This window comes from Haliotis rubra, unplaced genomic scaffold (genome assembly GCF_003918875.1).
Source record: "Haliotis rubra isolate DU_JTF1 unplaced genomic scaffold, ASM391887v1 Scf964, whole genome shotgun sequence".
In the NCBI taxonomy this organism is placed as follows: domain Eukaryota; kingdom Metazoa; phylum Mollusca; class Gastropoda; order Lepetellida; family Haliotidae; genus Haliotis; species Haliotis rubra.
This window is the reverse complement of record NW_025767706.1, coordinates 21,668-45,741: the sequence shown is the minus strand read 5'-3', so window position 1 is coordinate 45,741 and position 24,074 is coordinate 21,668. Positions and strand designations below refer to the sequence as shown.

Sequence of the window (24,074 nt, the reverse complement as noted above, 5' to 3'; positions counted from 1 at the left end):
TCTGTGAGACTTGGGTAGATCTGTGAGGGTACAGTAGATCTGTGAGACTAGGGTAGATCTGTAGGACGAGAGTAGACCTGTGAGACGAGAATTATCTAGTTATCTGTGAGACTTGGGTAGATCTGTGAGGGTACAGTAGATCTGTGAGACTAGGGTAGATCTGTAGGACGAGAGTAGACCTGTGAGACGAGAATTATCTAGTTATCTGTGAGACTTGGGTAGATCTGTGAGTGTAGAGTAGGTCTGTGAGACTAGGGTAGATCGATCTGTGAGAGTAGAGTAGTGTGAGGGTAGATCTGTGAGCCTAGGGTAGATCGATCTTTGAGACTTGGGTAGATCGATCTGTGAGACTAGGGTATAGATCGATCTGTGAGACTTAGGTAGATCGATCTATGAGACTTGGGTAGATCGATCTGTAAGACTTGGGTAGATCGATCTGTGAGACTTGGGTAGATCTGTGACACTAGGGTAGATCGATCTGTGAGACTTGGGTAGATCGATCTGTGAGACTTGGGTAGATCGATCTGTGAGACTTGGGTAGATCGATCTGTGAGACTTGGATAGATCTGTGAGGGTACAGTAGATCTGTAAGACTAGGGTAGATCTGTAGGACGAGAGTAGATCTGTGAGACGAGAATTATCTAGTTATCTGAGAGATAGTATCTAGGGTAGATTCTGTGAGTGTAGACTAGGTCTGTGAGACTAGGGTAGATCGATCTGTGAGAGTAGAGTAGGTCTGTCGAAACTAGGGTAGATCTTTGAGCGTAGAGTAGGTCTGTGAGAGTAGAGTAGGTCAGTGAGACGACAGTAGATATGTGAGACTACCGTAGATCTGTTAGATTAGGGTAGATCTGTAGAAGAGAGTAGATCTGTGAGACTGTGATAGACTTGTGCCCAGGACTAGGTAATTGACACATTATACTGGCAGACTTGCAGAGTATATACGTGTTAGTTACATGGTCCTTAGAAACAAAGTAATATTGCTGTTAGCTTGCAGTAACCGTCCGCGCAAGGCTATATATAGAACTCAAGTCAAAGTCAAAACAGTGTATTGTATTTAAGGCAAATTTAACGGACAAATTCTCCTGTTCTTTTCTATAGATATTTTCCTGCCTTCGTTTATAATTCAATCTAACAAAACAAGTCTAAATTAATTTTGACAAAAGTATTTCTTAAATCTTTAGAATATAACATAGACAAATATGTTTTTAAATGTCCTGTAGGAATCATACCTTGAGCTATCATGAAGGGTAGAATGCCAATTCTGATAGAACATATCAACAGTTTGGTATTTAAACTTATATAAAAAGAGACTGACATTTCCAATGGTTTTGTTTATCCAAATAAAACCAAAACCATGAGAGAACAAAATATTGTTACATGGGACGCCCATGTGATTTTACCGATGTTGTCTAAATGTAAAAGCATATTATAAGTCAGCTTAAAGCTGCTTTGGAATTCTGTTTTCATGCATACCAATACGTTTTATTCAGTATTTCAAGCATCTAATTTGAGAATTTATACATAATGGGTGTAGATAATCCAACGGATAAATAACTTTTACATGCTAAGAGGTGAAGCTTTTGTAAACTCTCATATCTTTAGTAACCCCAAATATCAGATCCATATAACATTTTTGGTTGTATTTGCGAATCAAAGAGACCAAGGTATTTATAATGACTATTAATCTTAAGATGTATCCCACTTTTCAGTTACGGGTAACGACCTACCCCTTCTGAAAATGACAATATTTGTTTTGTCGTAATTAACTCACTGATATCATGCAGGGATGTGCATTGCAATATATTTCAATACAGGAATCCGTTTTGTGATATATTTGGAGCTATTAAAAGTGTAATATATATTGCAGGTATTTTTTAAAGAAACAACGTTGAAATGAAAGTCCTATTAAAGTACTGTCGGAAATGGAAAAACAACAACCTCCACCTCTTGCGATGTACAAAATCATTGACACCTAGTACTTGTGTACATCCATCCTCACGCCCCACAACCATAAATTATTAACGGCCCCTAAGGGGTACCAGTGGAATTGCCGCCATCCCGCCACGCAGTAGGAAATTTAAAATAAAAAAAAGACTTATAAATGTGACTTGATGTATTTCACGTTGAAATAGGTACTTTTGTCAGAAATATATTTTACTTCCTAATAACTTTTATATGAAGAATATGATTTAAGTTGACAAAACTATGCATTTATGGCATATATTTAAACATTTGCCGGGGACCAAACATCGGGGGCAATTTGACCAAATTTGCTGGGGCATTTTGTAGCTTGGGCATATTCGACTGCACGGTGCCTAAATGGTTTAAACGTAAGTATATTAGATTTGCTACACCAATCCCTGATCTCCTCATTTCGGTCTTTTTAAATTATTTAATGATACAGCAGAACAATTTATTGTCTTTGAATTTCAGGTAAAGGTGTTGGCCTCCTCCCCTCAAGTTTTATATTCTTTGTACGTCCGAGTGTTCGAATTCCGTTCGTTTTTAGCGGTATTGTTGTTAGAATTAACTCCCTTTGATTATGGACGCGGAGAACATATTTCACGATGACTTAAAGACAAGCTCCCCATCTCAGACTCTGTTCCCGCTGTCGAGTACAACTGTAAAGAATTTTGAAACACCTACAATTTTCCCCGTGGGCAGTAGTCCTGCCGCCTCTCACAATGAAGACACAGGAGGTGGGGAATTTAATTTTATGTATCAGATTGTCCAATTTTCGATCGCCAATCAAATCAACAAATTGATGTCTTGATTAGAAACTATGTTATCGTCGCATTCAAATTGTTTTGATGAACTACCAAGCACATACAAAGTTAGTTCTCAGTGTTGGACGAATTCTCACTACCATGACTCCAAGACAACATTTGCTTATCCGTGATCGTTGTACAGCTCAGGCTGAAGTAGTTGTCGGCACAGGTATCACAGATACGTACCCTAAACAAAGTCAAACTACAGAAACGTACCTGGTACTTTAAACAAGGGACGAGTAAATATTTTGCAACCCCAAACCGTATATGGATCGAGTTGTCACCGTTCAACTGATTGCGAGTGGTCTGGTGCATCGTGAAATATTCATTATTGTGTATATCCTCGTTTCTTATAAAATGCAATCAGAGGGAGTACTGCACTTTACCGGGCGCACATTTTGAGATTAATCAGCGCCTAACCCTAAACCCTAACCTTAAGGATCGTAGAGGGTGCCATGCCCTAACCCTAAGGATCATAAATGGTTGTTTGACTCTACTAAAGATGCGTCAGAGCCCTAAAGATCGGAACCCTAAGGATGGTTGACTGGCAAGTGAAGGGAGACGGAGCAATTACCGTGATATAGCGAGACAGCGCTGGAGTCAGTGCGATAGCGCTATAACGCAATAATTGCCCTGCAGCGAGCAGCGAGGGCTGCCCCGGTAAAGTGCATTCTAGCCCAATCAAATGCACCCAATACAACAGTATGACAGTTCCGATAAAAAAAAACAACACCATGCAGAATGAACCTGTCCTAGGGTACAGTGCTGTATTCAGATTTTGGCTAGGGTAAGTTTCATTATATCTGTAGTACCTGTTGTGACAACAACCTGTTCAACCCAACTAAGGCTAACTTGAGAGCGGGATATATCAGAACACTTCTGCCTCTTTGGTAATTGGCAAGCTTATGCCAGTTGACTCTCATACACATATTTCGGGTAAAATGAAACCTTTTGAAAAGGGAACCTTGGGGAGAGTCCACCGTTTGCCATTGGTACTGTTTGGCTGTTATTATATGGAGATGTATGCAAAATTTGGTTACAGGCAGAGACACTTTTTCTGAGTGGAAGGAAAAAGAATATAAAACAATGTTAAATACAAGGAACTAATCCGGCATAGCTGAACTATCCCACTTGAAGTATGGTATCAAGATTTATGATGAGTTACCATTGTATGTAGACTGTGTTGTTCACTTCCCTTGTCTCCTTTTCTCATTGTAAAGGCAAGACATTTTATTGATGACAACATCTTTATTCTGTTGTGATACAATGTTTGTTATAGATCCTCATACTGTTGTCAAGCGAAAATGAAGTAAGACAGCATAGTAGTACTACTAGAGACTCATATACATCTAATAAGAAAAAACAAAAGGGTATGCATACTAGTATCTCGGATTAACAACAATAATAGAGGATAATGGTAGACTGATTAACATGTCTGTCCTTTGCGGTCTTCCTTCACTCATGATTGACAACGGAATACATCAGAACCCATGCATAGCAAACAGTGAAAATATTACAACTACATTCATCGCAACTGCAGCATGCACATCATACATTTTAATTTACTGAGGAATAGATGACATCAAGAGCTTTTAACTTAAAACCAAATATGTACAAATGATTCCAAAGTTTAATATAATACACAGAGCTGGATGCTTTTCTAAAGTTGCCAAAGTCAATATAGAATTTCTTTTTCTTCTTTGAACTACATTTTTGTGCAGTTGTATTTAAAGTGGATTGATGATCCCAAGTGGAATTTCTCTTTAAAAGCCAGGATTCTGATGTATCCACTCTTTACTTCGACAATACTTACCATGATATTGTCCATCCGTCCTTCGACTATTGTGGTTTCAGTGTCATTGTGTCTCCCTCCAGTGATTCCACTCGTCACCTCATCAGTCCTACAGCAATGGCTCCTGCCTACTTCATTGATCCCTCCATTGTCTGCTATCACTCACCTCTACTCTCACAAGCAATCACATTAGTATGAGTAATGAATTCAAGAAACCCCTTTGTAACACTCACGTGTTCCTCAACTATCGTTGGCCACAAGAAAGATATAAGGGAGGATAAACAAAGAGAGAAGTTGTCTTTGATGGGAAAGGTTCAGAGTGCTAACCTGGAAAGATTATGTGGTCTGCAAGGGCATTTTGAAGAACACGCTGTCTGGGACTGAGGACTGAAAGGTCTTTGGATTCTAGGGCCTTTTAGAAATTCGGGTCTGAGCATGTTTCCTATCTCTTAGCTTGGTCATTGTCCTTTGACAATGATGCATCAAGAAATCATGTTACTCAGGCTCATCCAATCCCTGGAAGTTCAAGTAAAGTATCACTAAGGTTTCAGAATGAACCCATCACAAGTTCAAGGCTAGATCTGGTCTTTTATCAGAATACTAGGTCAGCCTCTTCTTGAACAAGTCATCTCACTCTCATCTCGAATGATGTCTACCTACAGACTTGGGTTGGTGGGGTAGCCTAATGGTTAAAGCGTTCGCTCGTCACACTGAAGACCCGGGTTCGATTCCCCACATGAGTACAATGTGTGAAGCCCATTTCTGGTGTCCCCTGCCTTGATATTGCTTGAATATTGCTAAAAGCGGCGTAAAACTAAATTCACTCACTCACCAACTACTGGTACTGGGTTAATCTGCTGCCTACCTTTCAACTTTGGGATAAGAGCATAACATGAGAAAGGATAAGTTTTAAAATTGAACATTTATAATGTTGATTCTATCTCACACCATGTACTCCCGCCCTACCAACTACACAGATTACCAGATACGATAATGACTTCATTGTGTGTCACATGTCAACCAGGGCAAGATGCAAGCTCTCCATGGACTTCCTGTGACCTACAACAAGATGGAGCAGAGTTGTGTATCTTGTTTTCTATGTAAAACAGGTTTCATTGAGAATATATCTACAAACCTTTGTAAACCAATAGTGAAATTTGTTTCCTATTCTTATGACTTTGTTAGTAGACATGACAAAAAGGTACAAATTATGAAGAATATTGAAAAATGATGTGGAACTTGCAGGGATTGTTCACAAACTAGTATTACATTTTGTTGTGAATTTTGGTCAGACAAACATTTTAAAACAGTTACTGGCATATTTTATAGCTAAAATAGATAGAATTATCATTAAAATGCCCGCATGAGTGGGCCACAGTAACTTGATAATGCTCCCAAATTGCTTGACAACAGGCCATTATCATGCCCGTTGTTAGGTGACGTCATAAGGAGCTCTTGATGTTCCGATGTCTTTTCAACTGCACTCCTTTGTCGGCCAGCTAATGAAAGACCTCAGGCTTCTGCAAATGATAATGCCCTGAAAAATAGCGTTACCCTTATAGTATTACATTCACTGACCAAGTGGTGTTGACAGAGGGGCACCTGGACTGGCTCCACAACCCAAGTTACGGGGATGCAGCTGTAGCATCAGTAGTGGAGCTCCAAGAAGCCATCGCAGACTACCATGACAGTGCCAAGTCGGAAAACAGGTAAGCCGTAGCTAAAATCTGTACATTTAGGTCCTTTTGTGAGATTGGAACAAAAATAAAAGACCTCAGATGACTTGAACAGCAAACACCTGTTTCTGTTAAATTCTCCTGCTGTTCCTGTTAATACTCCTGTCTGTTGATTGTCCAAACTCCTCAGTGTATAACCATTCCTGTTAATACTCCTGTCTGTTGGTCATTAAGTGCTGTCACAAGGCAAGTTACCATGGTTCATGTGATAGATTGTTTTGATATAGTTGGGAATTGTTTCATTTTTTTAATCGCTGGTAGGTTTGTGTCTATGTGTAGAGAGGTTGGATCATTTGTTTCAGATGCACCCTGGCACGGAGGGAGCCAAGTGAAGGAGATGGCAATGATGAGGCCCAAGGTCAGTGTCATCATAACACTTCTGTAACCATGGTAACTAAATATCTGCATGTGGTTGCAGTGAAGAACGCATCTCAGTATGTTGTGCCATTGTATCCATAGTAACTGAATATATTTGCAGGGTTGAATAGATATTGTATGTTGTAAACACAGTAACTGAATCTAAAGATGTGTGTAGTATTTGCAGGGTACAATACATCCTTGGTGTTATCACCATGGTTATTAATTTTCTGCGAGGGTATTGCACAGTAGAATATGTCCTTGGTGTTATCACCATGGTTATTAATCTTCTGCGAGGGTATTGCACAGTAGAATATGTCCTTGGTGTTATCACCATGGTTAATAATTTTCTGCGAGGGTATTGCACAGTAGAATACGTCCTTGGTGTTATCACCATGGTTATTAATCTTCTGCGTGGGTATTGCACAGTAGAACATGTCTAACTGCCTTCTTCAGTTATAACTATTGTTAATGAACATCTGACTGGGGACTGCAGTGTAATAGATCTCAATCTCACTGTTGTAACCATGGTAACAAGACCATTGTGTAAGTGTTAGGACCTCTTGCTAGTTATCAGACTGGAAGCCATTGTGGATGAGTGGGTTAGGTGTCTGACTTTGTGTGCTGGCGATTAGGTGCCTGACTCTGAGGGTGTGGGTTCATATCCCGGATGGGACTCAACCCAACAAGAATCTGTACTTTACTGAAAGTGTAATCCCAAATATAGCATACACTACATTTGACCACTTTCTACACAATATTGGTTATATTGATAGTTGACCCTGACTTGATCTTGCTTGACATGGAAAAGTATAACAGCCAAACAGTTTGACCATACTTGTAGCCATGTTCCCCTCAGGAACTGCCGAACCAGTTGATGAGGGTCTTGCATGCCAGAGCAGGAAAAAGGCCAAACATAAACACAAGCATAAGAAAACGAAAGTCAAGAAAAAAGAACCAATGGTTTCTTCAAGGGTACAGTAAGTAGAATGTTTTAGCATCTTTTCACATAATAGTCAGTGATAGCTGAATGTATGCTAGATGGCTTCCATGACATGTGTTTTTATTGTAACCTGAAGCTGCAAGACTGAGCCTCTATTTGTGTTGATTAGGGCGATGTTTTAATACAGATCCCAGTTGCCAGAGACGGTGACAGTCAGTACCAAGAAGGTGTTCATTGAGGAGATGGCTGGCCTGGAGCCTGAGGATGCTTTCAGGATAGACCGCCACCGTGACAAGGACCTGTGGACATATGAGTGCCTCTACAAGGGTCACATCGCGGGCTACAGGAGACTTGGACACTCTACTTGGGGTACAGGGGAACCTGGATCTCTTCAAACATGAGAAGAACTCAAGTAAGAAAGCTGAGCCAGTGAGGTATTGCCAGAAGAGAAGCAGAGCACTGCTGAGGAAGGTGGGAGTCAAAGTGAGGCGTGTGGATGGGGAAGGTGCTCAAGTTCAGTACATTCCCCTTGTAGGGGTGACAGACACTGCTGCTGACCCCCTCTGGGTGTTGGATGAGGCCACCAGACAATATATCCAAGGACGGGGCACAGCGGAAGGTGATGTCCAAGAGGAGATGCAGCCTAATGATGAGATTCTCCAGCAGGTTGCAACATACAACAAAAGGCTCAGGGAAGATACACGAAATGTTAAACTCTGGCTGGAGTTTGTGAAGTTCCAGGACAAAGTGTTCAGTGGGGTTGGAGATTCGTGGCGTGGGGGTGGGCTGTCCAAGGCAGTGATTGACAAGAAGCTGTCGATCCTGAGCAGGGCACTGTTGGACAACCCGGGGTGTCTGGATCTGAAGCTGGCCCAGCTGGAGGTGTGTAAGGATGTGTGGGATGGGGAACAGCTGACCCAGGAGTGGGACCAGCTGTTGTTTGTCCACTCCGCCAACACCAAGCTGTGGCACAGCTATCTCATGTTTCAGCAGTCCAGACTCGCCTCCTTCTCCGTCTCCAAGCTCATCAAGCTGTACCACAAGTGTTTCCGTGTGCTCATCGCTGTTGTGGAGGGGAACATGAAGACAGCCAGGCCAACAGATGTTCCCAACTCGGACCTCATGGGTGAGCAGGAACCTGCTTAAGGCTGATAACAATTTCATTAGGAAATTGAACATTCAGATTGTTTCAAAGAATAGAAAAGTCAAGTGCTGTATATGATATATGCCATAATTTATGGCTAGGGGATGGTTGGGGTGGAGGTGATTTTATTTTTTAGGGGGGGGTGGGGGAAGCACCCATTTTGTTCTGGGGAGGTAGTGGGGTCATCAATTTTGTGCACATGTAGTATGATGTGCTGGGGGGAGGGTCAGCAATTTTGTACTTAGCAGTATGAAACAATTATGCTTAAAAATCATGGGAATGGGGGTGGGGTTCTTTATCGATATTTGTATATGACGGAAGGGGTCACTTCTTACTTTGTACATACATTTTTGTGGGGGGTGCATTCACATTGTACATGCTTCTCCATAAATACCATCATCAAACCCCCTAGCCATAAAATATGAACGGTCCATTAGAACTGAACTTTTATTTGCATATTAATGTTTTATGTGTAGGATAAAGCACGACTCCGAGGTTATGGTTGGGAACGTAAGACCCGTGACCAGAGGTTGGGGAGTTATCTACTTAAAGTTAGGCCTACTGTCATTGCTTCTTAGTCTTACTTCTCTCCACCCAATGGTCGAGGGCTTACTTTCCCAACCATAACCTCGGAGGAGTACTTTATTATACATATAAACCGTCAATGATGGATAATTAGATGATCATGTAATGAAGCTACATAACAGTAACTGAAGCTCTAGTAAAATCAATTTAATGACAGTAGGCCTAACTTTAAATAGATAATTTAACCCTGGCTTCTTGTCGGCCCAGTGGCCGTGAGGTAGAGCGTCCACTTAATAACCAGAGAGATGCGGTTCCATTCCTGCTAGGAAAAACATTTGCACATTAAAGTTGATCTTTGACAATATTTTTCAGTTGATTTCAAACACTCACATATCATCTGAAATTCAATGTTGATGATAATATAGAGTTAGGAAAAAGTAAAACCTGGGTAGAGGTCTTACTTACAAAAATTAAAACCAGGGAGCAAACAAAAACCTTAAATGCGCTTTATTCCGGGAAAAGAAGCCATGTCCAGTATATAGTGAGAAGCACCCTTCTGGTTTATATGGAGAAATCATAGCTTGTTTAAGTGTTGATTGATCAGCATATGTACAGATAATGTGAGCTGACATGAGAGGCAGGACAACAACTTGATGGCAGTTGCTGAACCTTTCCATAATGACAGCTGCAACTTGTACATTACTTGTGTTCCAGGTGTGTTTGTCCAGTATTGTATGTTCCTGCACCAAGTGGGTTACACCGAAGCGAGCTGTAGCCTCGTACCAGGCCCTCATTGAGTTCAATGTCTTCTGTCCCCCAAGCTTCACTGACACCTTGACTGCAGACAGAGCAGCTGTGTTTGAGAGTTTCTGGGACAGCAGCGTTCCCAGGTTTGGGGAGTCAGGGGCAGCAGGCTGGGCAGCCTGGAGGAGCAAAGACAAGATGTCAGGAGAGACACAGGTTGTGACAGCAGGTATGTCGATGAGTGGTGTCATCTGTTTGTCATGTCCCTTTCCATAATCTGAAAGACGACTCGTACCCCTCTCGTCCAGGAGAAATATTCCCCCAGCCTATCAGAATGCGCGTTTCCAGAGAAGAAATTGGGTCAAAATAGTTAGTTGAAATAATTTTGATTTTGGCTTGCATAATTTTTTCCCAGACATTTCTGTATACATTAAATTTTTAAATTTATCCTATCTCACGGTATGCAGCTCTCTTCTTCTTCTACAACCATGTGTGGAAACATGCTGTAGGCTAAGTTGAATCAAATCTTTACGGGCCTATTAACAGTTTATTAAACTGTCTAGACATAACTTTTGTCTTACTGAAAGGTTTGTCTAACAGTTGAGTCCTTGATACCTTACGCTAGGATTTATCTTGAACATCTGTGAAATTGTGCAGTCGTAACTTATAACTTTTTCAATAGTATGTCTGTGAGATGAGTTTTACTACTTTTGACTAGAGTCTTTCTCTAAGCTATTACTGATACATCATGAAACTAATATTCTATATTGATATTTTCATAATATCTGAATCCTAATATATCGCTTGTAGTGGTTATAATTAATAATGAATTTTCGTATGAATTATAGTTATCATGGAATAATAATTCATACGAAAATTAATTATTAATTATTATTATTCCATGATAATTCCGTCGGATTCAAGCAATAACGCATGAGTCAGGATAAGGAAAAATATGTATTTTTTGGATAAAATTGATACTTATCCTTATCCTGACTCATAGTCTAAAGGGCCTTTCCAACCGTCCCCACTCTCCACTATTTGACTTCGGAGAGCGTGACAAGCAGCCTATGGTTACATACTCTAAAAAATATCTATTTTGAAGTGACAATTAAATCATACCAATATAGATCACTGTGTTTTACTTTCAGATCCAACAGAAGAAGCTGAGGATGATGTCATAGCAAAACAGATGCCTCAGTGGCAAACATGGTTAGAAATCGAGACAATACGAGAAAACACTCATTGGCTGCCATGGCGACCAGATATTTTAAAGAACGAAACAGAGGAAGACTGTGAGGATCTGGAGCGACTGGTTCTGGTGGACGACATCACACCAGTCCTGTTCCAAGTATCAAAACCAAATGCTCAGTTCCGTCTTGTCATGTGTTTGCTAGACCAACTGGGTGTGGCCACGCGGGATGTTCTGTCTCAGCTGTGTCTGCAAGAACAAGAGGAGATCTCAGTTTCTTCCATGCAGCTGTCCCTCCACAAGATGTGCCAGTTACCAGGGTTACCAGCTGCAAAGAGTCCCGACCTGGATGGAGTTGCCAACCAGAGTGAGACGTTACAGAGATATATTCACCAGGTCCTCTCCCAGGCCGTGCACATGTTCCAGGGACAGAGTCAGACAGTCTTCACCTTGCTGCTCATCCAGACTGAATGGAGGAAACATGGAGTTGATTCACCTAGAAATTTACCTAAGCACAAATCAAAGGAGCTCAGAAAGTTTGTGAAAAATCTGCTGAAGGAAGGTCATAACCGTAATAACCTGACTGTATGGAATGCATACGCGTGTCTGGAACATGATCTTGGGAAGAGCCAAGAGGCTTTAGGGGTGGTGGAGACAGCACTAGCTATGTTCAGTGGGGGGCAGTAGTGAGGACAAGTCTGGCCTGTGTCTCCTGTATCAGACCTACTGCCAACTCCTCCTCAACATCACACAGCACTTCCATGCAGACCTCACTCAAAAGCAGATGGATGTGTCTCAACAACACAAGACAAGGCTCTTGTTTTGCCTCACTTCTTTAGCTGAAGGCACAAAGTTCAAACTTGAGAAGGAACCGACTATGACTACAAGCTCTATATTGAAGACACAGCGTAAGATAAAGACTCAGGTCACTCAACTTGCCAGGACAATCTGTGAAGCAAGGTCACCTCAAGGTGAAGGTGACACCCAAGTTTTCCATCAGCTTCTGAGTGAGCTGAACTGTCTAGCCATGTTTGACCTGTGTTCAAGTGGTCTTGAGGCCGCCATGTCCAACTACCAAGATGTCCTGTTGTTGCTGGATGCTGGCAAGTCTTCAGCTCGGTGCCACGCCCTCCTTGCAGTCAGGGAGAATATCTTCAGGTCACAGTGGATACTTCTCCGCCATCAAATGTCAATCAGTGCAGTGCCTCTCAGCCAGCTGCGTGTTGTCATGGACAGAGCCCTGGACGAGTTCCCCGACAACTCAGCCTTCCTGCAGTGTCTGGTGGACCTCGAGGCCAGGTCCCACATCGTCGGGCGCGTTCGGCGCTACATGGACAGAGCTTTAGTCAATCCATCGTCTCCTCTACCCCTCATTCACAGTGTGCTGGTTGAAGTTGGAAGGCTTACCTCTCTTCATGAGGAATCATATACAGGTATTCTCACAGACTATCATGGAATCTTTATTACTAGCATTTTAATGTTCTCTAAAATTCTACATATCTGTTTAAACAAAGCCCAAGATGAATTCCAGGACATAGTAGTACTACATGCTTGGGGCAATGTAGATGTGACTGGCTTGGGTCATGAGCAGGTAGCTTGTAGGAGGGATCAGTGCTCACGCTATTATCCTCTGTAGTTAGTAAACTAGGTTTGCTATAATAGATATTGTTCATTAGTGTAAATCACTCATTCCTTCTGATATTGCTATGAAGCATGTGTTGATGTTTCAGTCTGTAACAGTGGTGTGATGCACAGAGTGCGGAGTTTGTTAGAGCGCGGGACACGGAGCTCAGCCTCACAACACTGCCCCTGGTGTGGAGGTTGTACTGCCATGTAGAGGTGCGAGACTAGTTTAATAATGTACATGTATCAATGGGTACAAAGAATTCCAATTATTATGAATACGTCCTTCTAACCCTTGACTGCTTTATTTCCTGAAATTTGTTTCTGAATCCACAGGTTCACTTGAATATAATTCCAAGGATTGTTGTCTCTTAAATTGTGGGCCACCTTACACAATCTGTAGGAGTTACCTCCCTTAGCAGGTGCATAGCAGAAAACCTAAACAATGTCAACATGTGTTTACTTCTCTTAAAAATATTCTATTTTCTTCTAAGATTTAGCTGTTTATTTCTCTATTCTATAACAGGCAAACCCAAAGGATCGAAATTCATCTCTGCCTCCCTGTCAGGCACAAAACACTGTGCTGCCTATGGCAAACTTAGGTCCCACAAGCCCCACATTCAGATTGTTGGGAAAGTGTAGCCACGCCATGTTCTTTTGTGTCTCCATGTGAAACTTGTCACCCACAAACATAGAGAGCAAACTGCATGACCTCGGGGGACAGCATCAACCATTACTGTTTGTTTATGGCAGAAAGCCTATCATTTAAGCTATCTCAAAAATCCACATGCTGATATCCAGTTTAAATTTTAAAATGGGTGTTATTGTGCAGATGTGTCAACAGTTAGAAGGTCATGTGCAGTATTTGCTCTGTACTTTACACAGAACCCCCCTTTACAGTTCGTCTGTGACTTCTTATAGTGCAACCACGAAGAAAGTGAACATTTGGAATAACCTCTATTATAGTTACTTCACATATATCTCCTCAGCGTTCCTTATGGAGTAATCATGGGGTCATTGCTTACACAGCCCATGAGATTTTCTTCCATCATCCTACAACAACATTTACACTCTATGGCTTTCTATATTCAGAGCAAGTATGGAGACAGAGAGCGTGCCAGAGGGATATTATACCAGGCCCTACAGCAATGTCCCTGGTCCAAGGTATGTACTCTTTCAGCCACTTATGGTCCAATGTATGTCGACTATGAGCCACTCAGGGTCCAAGGTACCAGGTAGGGATGCCACGATACATCGATACATTGATGCATCAATACTTTTTCTAAGACGATACAGTTATCGATACATCCAAAACTGTATTGATATTTAGTTTTGAAAGTATCGGTTTAAATATGTTTATGTATCGTTTACATTTTGCAATTGTATCATGTTTTTTGATGTTATGAGAGTTTTCATGCACAAAGATGGGAAAATAGAACTTTTTAATCTCCGAGAATCATAAATGTTGATCTTTTCATGGACAATTATAAATATGTAATATTAATGTTGAAAATGTAACTAAATTTATGCAATAATGCCGCAAAATAGGTATCATGATATGTATCGATACATGAAACTTATATATCGTGACATCCCTAGTACCGGGTATGTACACAATGAGCTATTCATGGTCGATGGTCCCCAAGAACCACCAGTTACAATAGGTCCGTAAGAACCACCAGGGTCAGTAGATCCCCTAGTAACACCAGGGTCAACAGATCCCCTAATAACACCAGGGTCAACAGATCCCCTAGTAACACCAGGGTCAACAGATCCCCAAGTAACACCAGGGTCAACAGATCCCCAAGTAACACCAGGGTCAACAGATCCTCTAGTAACACCAGGGTCAGTAGATCCCTTAGTAACACCAGGGTCAACAGATCCCCTAGTAACACCAGGGTCAACAGATCCCCAAGTAACACCAGGGTCAACAGATCCCCTAGTAACACCAGGGTCAACAGATCCCCAAGTAACACCAGGGTCAACAGATCCCCTAGTAACACCAGGGTCAACAGATCCCCAAGTAACACCAGGGTCAACAGATCCCCTAGTAACACCAGGGTCAACAGATCCCCTAGTAACACCAGGGTCAACAGATCCCCTAGTAACACCAGGGTCAACAGATCCCCTAGTAACACCAGGGTCAACAGATCCCCTAGTAACACCAGGGTCAACAGATCCCCTAGTAACACCAGGGTCAACAGATCCCCTAGTAACACCAGGGTCAACAGATCCCCAAGTAACACCAGGGTCAACAGATCCCCTAGTAACACCAGGGTCAACAGATCCCCTAGTAACACCAGGGTCAACAGATCCCCTAGTAACACCAGGGTCAACAGATCCCCTAGTAACACCAGGGTCAACAGATCCCCTAGTAACACCAAGGTCAGCAGATCCCCAAGTAACACCAGGGTCAATAGATCCCCAAGTACCATCAGGGCAGTAGGTCCCTTAAGTAATAATAATAATAATAATGCTAATTTTTACGCCTAGAATCCATCACGATGCTGCTCTCTGGCGTTACATTATTACCCTGACGGAACTGTACTTTCAAAACCGCTACGAAGAGCTTTGCGCGACCGTATGGGTCCATACATCTGTTTCTCAGGTACCCATTTTGAACAGCTGGGTGGACTGAGTGCAATAAGGACGAAGTGCCTTGCCCAGGGACACAACACAGTATGAGACCCAGGTCACAAATTTTGGTGTCTCCACCGGGATTCAAACCTGGGCCTTTGGCATGAGAGGCCAGCATGCTAACCACTACATCACTGTGCACCATAAGTACTACCCAGATCAGTAGATACCCAGTTGGTCATTGTCTACTGATGTATTGCAGGTGCTGTACAAGGACGGAGTGTCTCTATTTGGGCAGAGTCAGCTGCAGGAGATGGTTGACCTCATGACAGAGAAGGAGCTGCGTGTTCAGATCCCTTTGGAAGAACTAGATTTGTTGGGTCAGTCTGATCCTGTTCCTCACAACCCACCGGTGGCAGAGACGTTGCTTGATCACAGTCCACAGGAAGAAGAGGATTTGAAGACAGTTGAAGTCTAAACTGTTTCTCTCAAAGTTAGGACATGTCTTTGTTTTGAAGCCCATTGTCTTCATCCCAAATCATCTTCAAATGGGCCATACCGAACTGTGATAATGTTTTATAAAATAAAATCTCAAACAAAGCTGTTTTTAGTTCGACAATTATTTCCAGTAATACCATCACACGGAGAACATGTGAATTTGCAGAGGTTAATAGAAATAGAGGAACCATATGCATACATACCACAGTTTATTACAATCCAGATTATACATGGACCAGCCACACCATGATGGCTTAGCAATATCACACCGCTACAGAGCTACAGATAAGCAGCGTATCTGCGTAAATTATGAAAATATTTATGTGAAAACTCAATTCCTATTAAGTCTATTGCGTACATGTACGCTTGAATTTTGGTAAATACTCAATAAATGTGATCTTAAATGCGTACACATGAAAATGTCAAATCTTAGCTTGCGTACCGGTGGATAGATAAATAACTGAGGTATACTGAGAGGTTCTATTTCAGGACATGAACTTGACAACTTGCAGTCTTTCTTATCGTTTCTCATATTACAGATCATATATAGATAACAAACACTAACATTTAAACTTTATTATATATTTAAAATCAATGGAAAAAAACAAAATACCCAATTCAGTTTGAGTGAGGTGAGTACAATGTATTTGGTTACTCAAAGGAAAATTAGGATACCCAATTGAGATGAACACAAGCGAGTCACATAACTCAATGACCCAAAAAGTTATCTGTAGCTCTGCAGCTATGTTTGACTGGCACCTGCTGCAGACCTTAGAACCAGGGCAGAACCCCAGGCACTGTTGTACTATGTCTGCAATCTTTTGACACGTAATGTCAGCATTGAGAACATTTGTAACTGACATCCACACAGACAACTGATATCAGCATCACTGACCACATCCTAACAAACATCTCCGCATCAGACCATGTCATCTATCTGGCACGAAACCTAGGACCTTTTCTATGGCCTTGTTCTGTTGCTGCAATGACATCTGTTCATAGTGAGCCAACTCCATGGAAACTGTGGCTGTACCAGAGGTGATGGTCCTTATGTCAGTGGAGTACCCCATCAGCTCTGCTAGTGGCGTCATTGTCCCCACCACCCTCACATCATCTCGGGGGGTGACACTCTCAATGTGGCTCCTGCGCTGTGCCAGGTCAGACAGCACAGAATGAAGGTGATTCTCATCAGTGGAGATCTGCAACAATCAAAGTCTGACTGGAGCCACCACTGGCTGTACGTACATGATACAGGTCACAATGCAGGGGTAAATGCACTGGATTACTACATTTCCACACCTACTGTTGAAATAACTACACCTACCACATTCAGAGACATCTAGTAACTGAAACTTCATCATGGCTTCCAGTAGTCCCATGTATGTCTCACCTGTAACTTGATCATGGCTTCCAGTAGTCCAACGTCTGTCTCACCTGTAACTTGATCATGGCTTCCAGTAGTCCCCCATCTGTCTCACCTGTAACTTCATCATGGCTTCCAACAGTCCCATGTATGTCTCACCTGTAACTTCATCATGGCTTCCAGTAGTCCCCATCTGTCTCACCTGTAACTTCATCATGGCTTCCAACAGTCCCATGTCTGTCTCACCTGTAACTTCATCATGGCTTCCAGCAGCACCACATCTGTCTCACCTGTAACTTCATCATGGCTTCCAGTAATCCCATGTATGTCTCACCTGTAACTTCATCATGGCTTCCAACAGTCCCACATCTGTCCTCACTTCATCATAACTTCATCCCATGGCTTCCAGTAACTTCATCATGATGGCTTCCATGTCCCATGTCTCACCTGTAACTTCATCATGGCTTCCAACAGTCCCACATCTGTCTCACCTGTAACTTCATCATGGCTTCCAGCAGTCCCACGTCTGTCTCACCTGTAACTTCATCATGGCTTCCAGCAGTCCCATGTCTGTCTCACCTGTAACTTCATCATGGCTTCCAGCAGTCCCACATCTGTCTCACCTGTAACTTCATCATGGCTTCCAACAGTCCCACATCTGTCTCACCTGTAACTTCATCATGGCTTCCAGCAGTCCCATGTCTGTCTCACCTGTCTCACTTCTCATCATGGCTTCCAGCAGCCCACATCTGTCTCACCTGCTACTTCATCATGGCTTCCAGCAGCCCACATCTGTCTCACCTGTAACTTCATCATGGGTTCCAGCAGCCAGTCTCACCTGTAACTTCATCATGTCTTCCAGCCTGTCTCACCTGTCACTTCATCATGGCTTCCAGCAGCGCCACATCTGTCTCACCTGCAACTTCATCATGGGTTCCAGCAGCGCCATATCTGTCTCACCTGTAACTTCATCATGGCTTCCAGCAGCGCCACATCTGTCTCACCTGTAACTTCATCATGGCTTCCAGCAGTGCCACATCTGTCTCACCTGTAACTTCATCATGGCTTCCAGCAGTGCCACATCTGTCTCACCTGTAACTTCATCATGGCTTCCAGCAGTGCCACATCTGTCTCACCTGCAACTTCATCATGGGTTCCAGCAGCGCCATATCTGCACCCTGGAGGGCCTTGCTCATACACTGTGCTGCACACGCGGACACCATCGCCAGGGACGTCCCAGGACGGACCTGGAGACTGTGCAGCTGAACCCGGACATGGATAACAGGACAGTTGAGTACAGGACCTGCTGGAACAGACTGCTGCACTACATCCATCTACATGGCTGTCATTTCAAGCTACTTGTATTTTATTGCAGTGAGAACATCATTTAATCATTCCCTTCATCTTTAGCTCTAGATTCTTTGAATTGGCAAAGACACAATTGAGTTTTTTTTAAATTTAAACCTAAAGTTTTTCTATGCCAATCAGATATAATACCAACCTGTTCTACATCTAAATCGCCTGAACTAACAGATAACTGATCAACTTGAGAGAGAACAAACAAGCACGTTACCATTCTGCAGGGAAGATCTGATGCCACTCTCCACTGCCTTCAAATGTGGGCGTTTTGGCTGAAAATGATGCTCCTTGAATGACATCAGGTCAACATGCTTGAAGCCCTGTATGTCATTGTCTGGATGCACAGACAATTTCATAGACACCTGGTGGCGCCGGTCTCCAACAGTTCTGTCAAGGGTGTCCTCGACCTCCGCCTCTACCAATAACGTTTCTCCTGTGGTACAGAAACCAGCACGACACCACAATGCACTAATTAAGCACGATCTGAATCCAAGGGCAATTTTTAAAATACTGGTCTGAACCGTCAATCATGCGCTAGCATACTGGAATGCACATGGAAAACACGTACTTCACACAATATCTCAAAAGCTGTGGGTTGTATGTTCACGTGGTGTGAAGGTGCCAAGCACATTGGGGTATAAATGTCATAATTGCCAATATGACGAGGAGAATAGGAGAGGTTACCCATGCAAGGGGTGGCTCTATCAGTTACTGACGTGGTCACCAGTGGTAGTTCATAGAATCACGACAATCATTATTTGAGTACCACGAGACAGTCATATTGGTGGAGGAGTCATGCTGACCATACTTTCCAGCTTGTTGATTGGCATGTTTTACTGTATTTCTGTCAGATTACAAGAAAACTGTTACCAAATTTCTTTTCAGTTTTGTTTATTGATTTAATCAGAGTAAATATGCTACAGTTACCATTTTTCTATGCAGAATTTCATTTTCAAAGCATATATATCGTACACAAAAAGGTGAGTGGGTGCTATATCAAAGCTTGTGTACGAGTCTCTTAAACACTTTAGGGTTATTACAAGGACACACTTGGGACACACAAGGACTTCCACAGATACTTCCGAATACTGATTCCACTGTAGTGGATATATTCAGTGTTGTTTAACGCTGATGACGGTACAACATGGCACACATGGCCTACATCTAGATGGAAGACACTGACCTGTACGCTACCTGGAGCGGTCCAACCTCTGCCTCAATGCGGTACTCTTTGATGATGCGTGACCGGATGATGTCCAGATGAAGTTCCCCCATCCCCAACAGAATAGTCTGTCCCGTCTCCTGGTTAAACTCAACCTGCAGCACACAGGCCTCATGTACATCATAGGTCAGGAATACAACACACAGGTCATGTATACAACAGACAGGTCATGTATACAACACACAAGTCATGTATACAACAGACAGGTCATGAATACAACACACAGGTCATGTATACAACAGACAGGTCACAAATACAACACACAAGTCATGTATACAACAGACAGGTCATGTATACAACACACAGGTCATGTATACAACAGACAGGTCACAAATACAACACACATGTATACAACAGTCATGTCTAAATACAACAGACAAGTCACATATACAACAGACAGGTCATGTATACAACAGACAGGTCATGAAACAACACACAGGAGTCATGTATACAACAGACGGTCACCCATACAACAGACAAGTCATGTATACAACAGACAGGTCATGTATACAACACACAGGTCATGTATACAACAGACAGGTCACAAATACAACACACAGGTCATGTATACAACAGACAGGTCACGTATACAACACACAAGTCATGTATACAACAGACAGGTCATGTATACAACAGACATGTCACAAATACAACACACAGGTCATGTATACAACAGACAGGTCACAAATACAACACACAAGTCATGTATACAACAGACAGGTCATGTATACAACACACAGGTCATGTATACAACAGACAGGTCATAAATACAACAGACAGGTCATGTATACAACAGACAGGTCATGTATACAACAGACAGGTCACAAATACAACACACAGGTCATGTATACAACTGTTGTCCTCCCAAACTCCATGTAACCCCATACCTTAAGACTTGGGTCCTCCTTCTGAAGGCATTCCAGTGCCATATCCAGCTGTCTCTGAGCAGCCATTGTTGGAGGTTCGATGGAGCAGAAAAAGACAGGGTCAGGAATATCCAGTCCTGCCAGAACAGGTAGTCTACTATCGTCCTCCACGGAGTCATCCCCTGTATCTTTACTACAGCCATCGAAATCGTCTGTGAATCCCTCCTTGTGTCGGTGTATCCTGTATGTCCGTGCTGCAGCATTTGCCGTCTTCTGAGTGTTGGTGATGGTGTCTCCGGTGTATGTCTGTGAAGAACAACATGTGCTACATCTCCTGTACCATCAACATACTCCCTCAGGTTAATAATACTGACATAAGTAAAGAAAATACCAGCTTCACCAAAAGTTACATGATCTTAAATCAAGAAAATATGGACTGATGCACTCCTTCATTATCTCCTACAGCAGAACATCTTCCAGTGTTACCTGGTGGGGTCACCAACAACACACAAGTCAAGACGGGCACCTGTTTCAGTCCTGCCACGAGGACGATGTTGCCAGCAGATGCTGTGGACATGTCATGGAAGTCATTGGCATACACTTGCAGCAGTCGGCTTGTTTTCTCCGTCACGCCACGGTTGATATTGTACACAGACTCCCCACTCTTCATCATCCCAGAATACATTCGCAGAAATGTCAGAGGGCCTCGCTGTTTGTCATGAATGACCTTGAAAGCCAGAGCACAAAGGTCACTCCCATAGTGCTCAGCAAACCCATAGCTGACCTCCATGGGACTGGGCAGGTATCGGATGATGGCATCCAAGAGTGGCTGTACTCCCTTGTTCTTGAAGGAGGCCCCACACATCACTGGCACCAGGTGCTGCTTCACGGTGCACAGTTTGATGGCATTGTGCAGCACAGACTGGGGAATGTTACTCACATCATCAGACAGAACAAGTTCAGCCAGCCTGTCATCAAAATCAGCAAGCTGACCAATCAAATTGTTTCTCTCATTCAGAGCAGTTTCGTAGAGGGGATCTGACTCAAGGAGTGAACTTTGTTCATACACAGTTCCATCAGGACTCATGCTAGAGTCCCAAACCTGCCTCTCCATACTGACCAGGTCAAGGACTCCATGGAAGCCTCGCTCTGCCCCCAGTGGCAATTGCAGGACCATGGGCCTCACTTTCAGTTTGTGAGTGAGTGAGTCGAGACACAGTTTGAGGTTAGCTCCACGCTTGTCCATCTTGTTGAGGTACACCATCCTTGGAATGTTGTAACGGTCAGCTTGCCTCCATACGGTCAGAGTCTGGGCCTCTACTCCTGTCAACATGAAACCAACATTTCCTTGTTAACAACCTTCAACTGTCCTTGATGATTACATGCAGCTGACTGACCACAGGGTGGACACAGTAGTGGTCACTCATAATGAAACATTGAAACACACCTGGACGTCACACACCTTCAGTCAACGGTGTGACTGAACATCTTCCCACACACAGCATGCAGACACAAACATTGAAACACACCTGGACGTCACAAATCTTCAGTTAATGGTGTGACTGAACATCTTCCCACACACAGCATGCAGACACAAACATTGAAACACACCTGGACGTCACAACTCTTCAGTTAATGGTGTGACTGAACATCTTCCCACACACAGCATGCCGCCACACACACACATAACATAAGCTCCTCACCAACTCACCTGCTGATGCATCCAAGATGGTGACTGCTCCATCCAGCACCCTCAGGGACCTCTCCACCTCCATAGTGAAGTCAACATGGCCTGCAACATCACAGTCTCAAACACAATACATAGGACAAGTTCTAGATTTTAAAAATGTAATCAATAGGTTTTATACTTGTTCCGGTTGTGTGCATGATTGCTAATGAAAATATCTTCACAGTAAGTTGTTTGTTGGAGTGAGTGAGTGAGTGAGTGAGTGAGTGAGCCTGTGGCCAGTAAAAATCCAGTCAGGCTAGTAAATCTCCAGTCTGGCCAGACTGGTTAGTGAATTTTCATGGGGTCATTTTTTAAATATATCATTCTCTCCGACTTATCAAGCTAAAATACACTTTTAAATCATGCAAGATTATGGCCTGATAAATGATGGTCTTTTACCTTTTGTTTATATTGCTTAGTTTCTACATTCAAATTTGTGAATTATCTTGTGGGCTGGTAACTTTCAGGCATAGCTAGCCCGCCTGCCTAGCAAAACTTGGAAACTATTTCGCACAATGAACCCACCAGGTGTGTCGATGAGGTTGATGCGGTGATGTTGCCAGGGGATGGTAATGGCAGCGGAGGTGATAGTGATGCCACGGTCACGTTCCTGCTCCATGTAGTCCATGACAGTGTCTCCACTGTCAACGTTTCCTAAAAAAATCCAATGATATAGATATAACATGTTACATAACTAAAACATTACTTTGACAATTAAGAGGCAATTTGAGGGTTGGCTAAATTGAATTCATCATTCATAAATTGAGTTTGACAGATACATCTTTAATAATCAATGATATTCACGATTTCAAGAAATTATACGTTGTGATTATTCAACATGTATTTACCCAGGTGTGATGAATATCCGGAATAGAACAGCATTCTTTCAGTGGTTGTTGTTTTCCCCGCGTCAATGTGAGCCATGATTCCAATGTTCCTGATCTTCGACATGTCGTCGTGGTCAACGGCTCGGTACAACCGCATGAAGGACCTAGCAACATGACTGTGCAACCCTAACAGGGCCCCCCTTGCAGCCAAACACGGTGATGAATACGCTATGATTCTGATTGGGTGCAGCATATTTCAAGATAAACAAGCAGCTACATACACGTACTCTGTTATCGATAATCTATTCAAAGAGCACATATCTCAACAAACACGATGATTGAGGATGTTGGGCCATATTGGACCGTGCTACACACATGTTACATGGGGGCTGCCATCTTGGGTTCATAGAAAAGTTGAAATGACAAAAATGGTATAAAACGAAGGAGCGCAGAGTTGGGTTTGTTTATATTTCTCTTTGTTTTGTAACGCTTCACTCACCAATACTCCAGCTATATGGAGACTGTGTGTACATAATCACGCCTGGACCAGACAATCCAGTCATTATGAGCATCGTAACTTTGTGTATATATCACGTTTGGAAAGGTGACTGCCAATTCGAAGATCAGTTTCTTTAGACTTAGTGTGTGAACGGATGCCAAAACATAAGACATACTTTGTATATTCTTGATCCACATGTCGCATTCATAAAATTTACGTGATGGGATTCAAACTACAGACCTTAACACCTGAGGTCGCCTTGTCCACATGACCAAGTTTTAAAGATGTGAACCCTGTCGGCAAGCAA

At 42.7% G+C, this 24,074-nt stretch overlaps 2 protein-coding genes across 8 annotated transcripts; one reads left to right on the top strand and one right to left on the bottom strand.

Moving 5' to 3' along the window:
- Nucleotides 1-2,534: 2,534 nt before the first annotated feature.
- LOC124265157 (nuclear exosome regulator NRDE2-like) lies at nt 2,535-16,004 on the top strand. The gene is given in 14 exon segments (XM_046699944.1): nt 2,535-2,702; nt 6,158-6,272; nt 6,602-6,657; nt 7,516-7,636; nt 7,787-7,960; nt 7,962-8,725; nt 9,983-10,032; nt 10,034-10,241; nt 11,164-11,890; nt 12,252-12,637; nt 12,935-12,982; nt 12,985-13,043; nt 13,920-13,991; nt 15,667-16,004. Coding segments are annotated over 14 exon segments (3,153 nt in total). The 5' UTR covers nt 2,535-2,545; the 3' UTR covers nt 15,883-16,004.
- Nucleotides 16,005-16,519: 515 nt separating this feature from the next.
- On the bottom strand, nt 16,520-23,803 carry LOC124265170 (ribosome-releasing factor 2, mitochondrial-like). Of its 7 annotated transcripts, none has more exons than XR_006895362.1 (11): nt 23,290-23,803; nt 22,967-23,095; nt 22,424-22,504; nt 21,239-22,035; nt 20,734-21,018; nt 19,808-19,941; nt 18,839-19,056; nt 18,138-18,568; nt 17,713-17,888; nt 17,468-17,555; nt 16,965-17,101 (listed from the first exon to the last, which is right to left on the bottom strand). XR_006895362.1 is itself a non-coding variant. In XM_046699958.1 (9 exons), the coding sequence occupies exons 1-9, from the start codon at nt 23,519-23,521 to the stop codon at nt 16,832-16,834; spliced, it is 2,313 nt and encodes a 770-aa protein (XP_046555914.1). In that variant the 5' UTR covers nt 23,522-23,798; the 3' UTR covers nt 16,520-16,831. The 7 variants fall into 7 exon arrangements, 1 of the variants encoding a protein (XP_046555914.1); XR_006895363.1 differs by lacking the exon at nt 16,965-17,101 and adding an exon at nt 17,108-17,292 and having other exon boundaries at nt 17,468-17,599; XR_006895360.1 differs by lacking the exon at nt 16,965-17,101 and adding an exon at nt 17,108-17,292.
- Between the last annotated feature and the right edge of the window lie 271 nt (nt 23,804-24,074).

Coding starts and splice junctions, on each gene's coding strand:
- LOC124265170 (XM_046699958.1), bottom strand. CDS start 23,521: ATGCTGCACCCAATCAGAATCATAGCGTATTCATCACCGTGTTTGGCT. Junction 23,096..23,289: donor CGGATATTCATCACACCTGG/GTAAATACATGT, acceptor GGATTTTTTTAG/GAAACGTTGACAGTGGAGAC. Junction 22,036..22,423: donor CATCTTGGATGCATCAGCAG/GTGAGTTGGTGA, acceptor TCATGTTGACAG/GAGTAGAGGCCCAGACTCTG.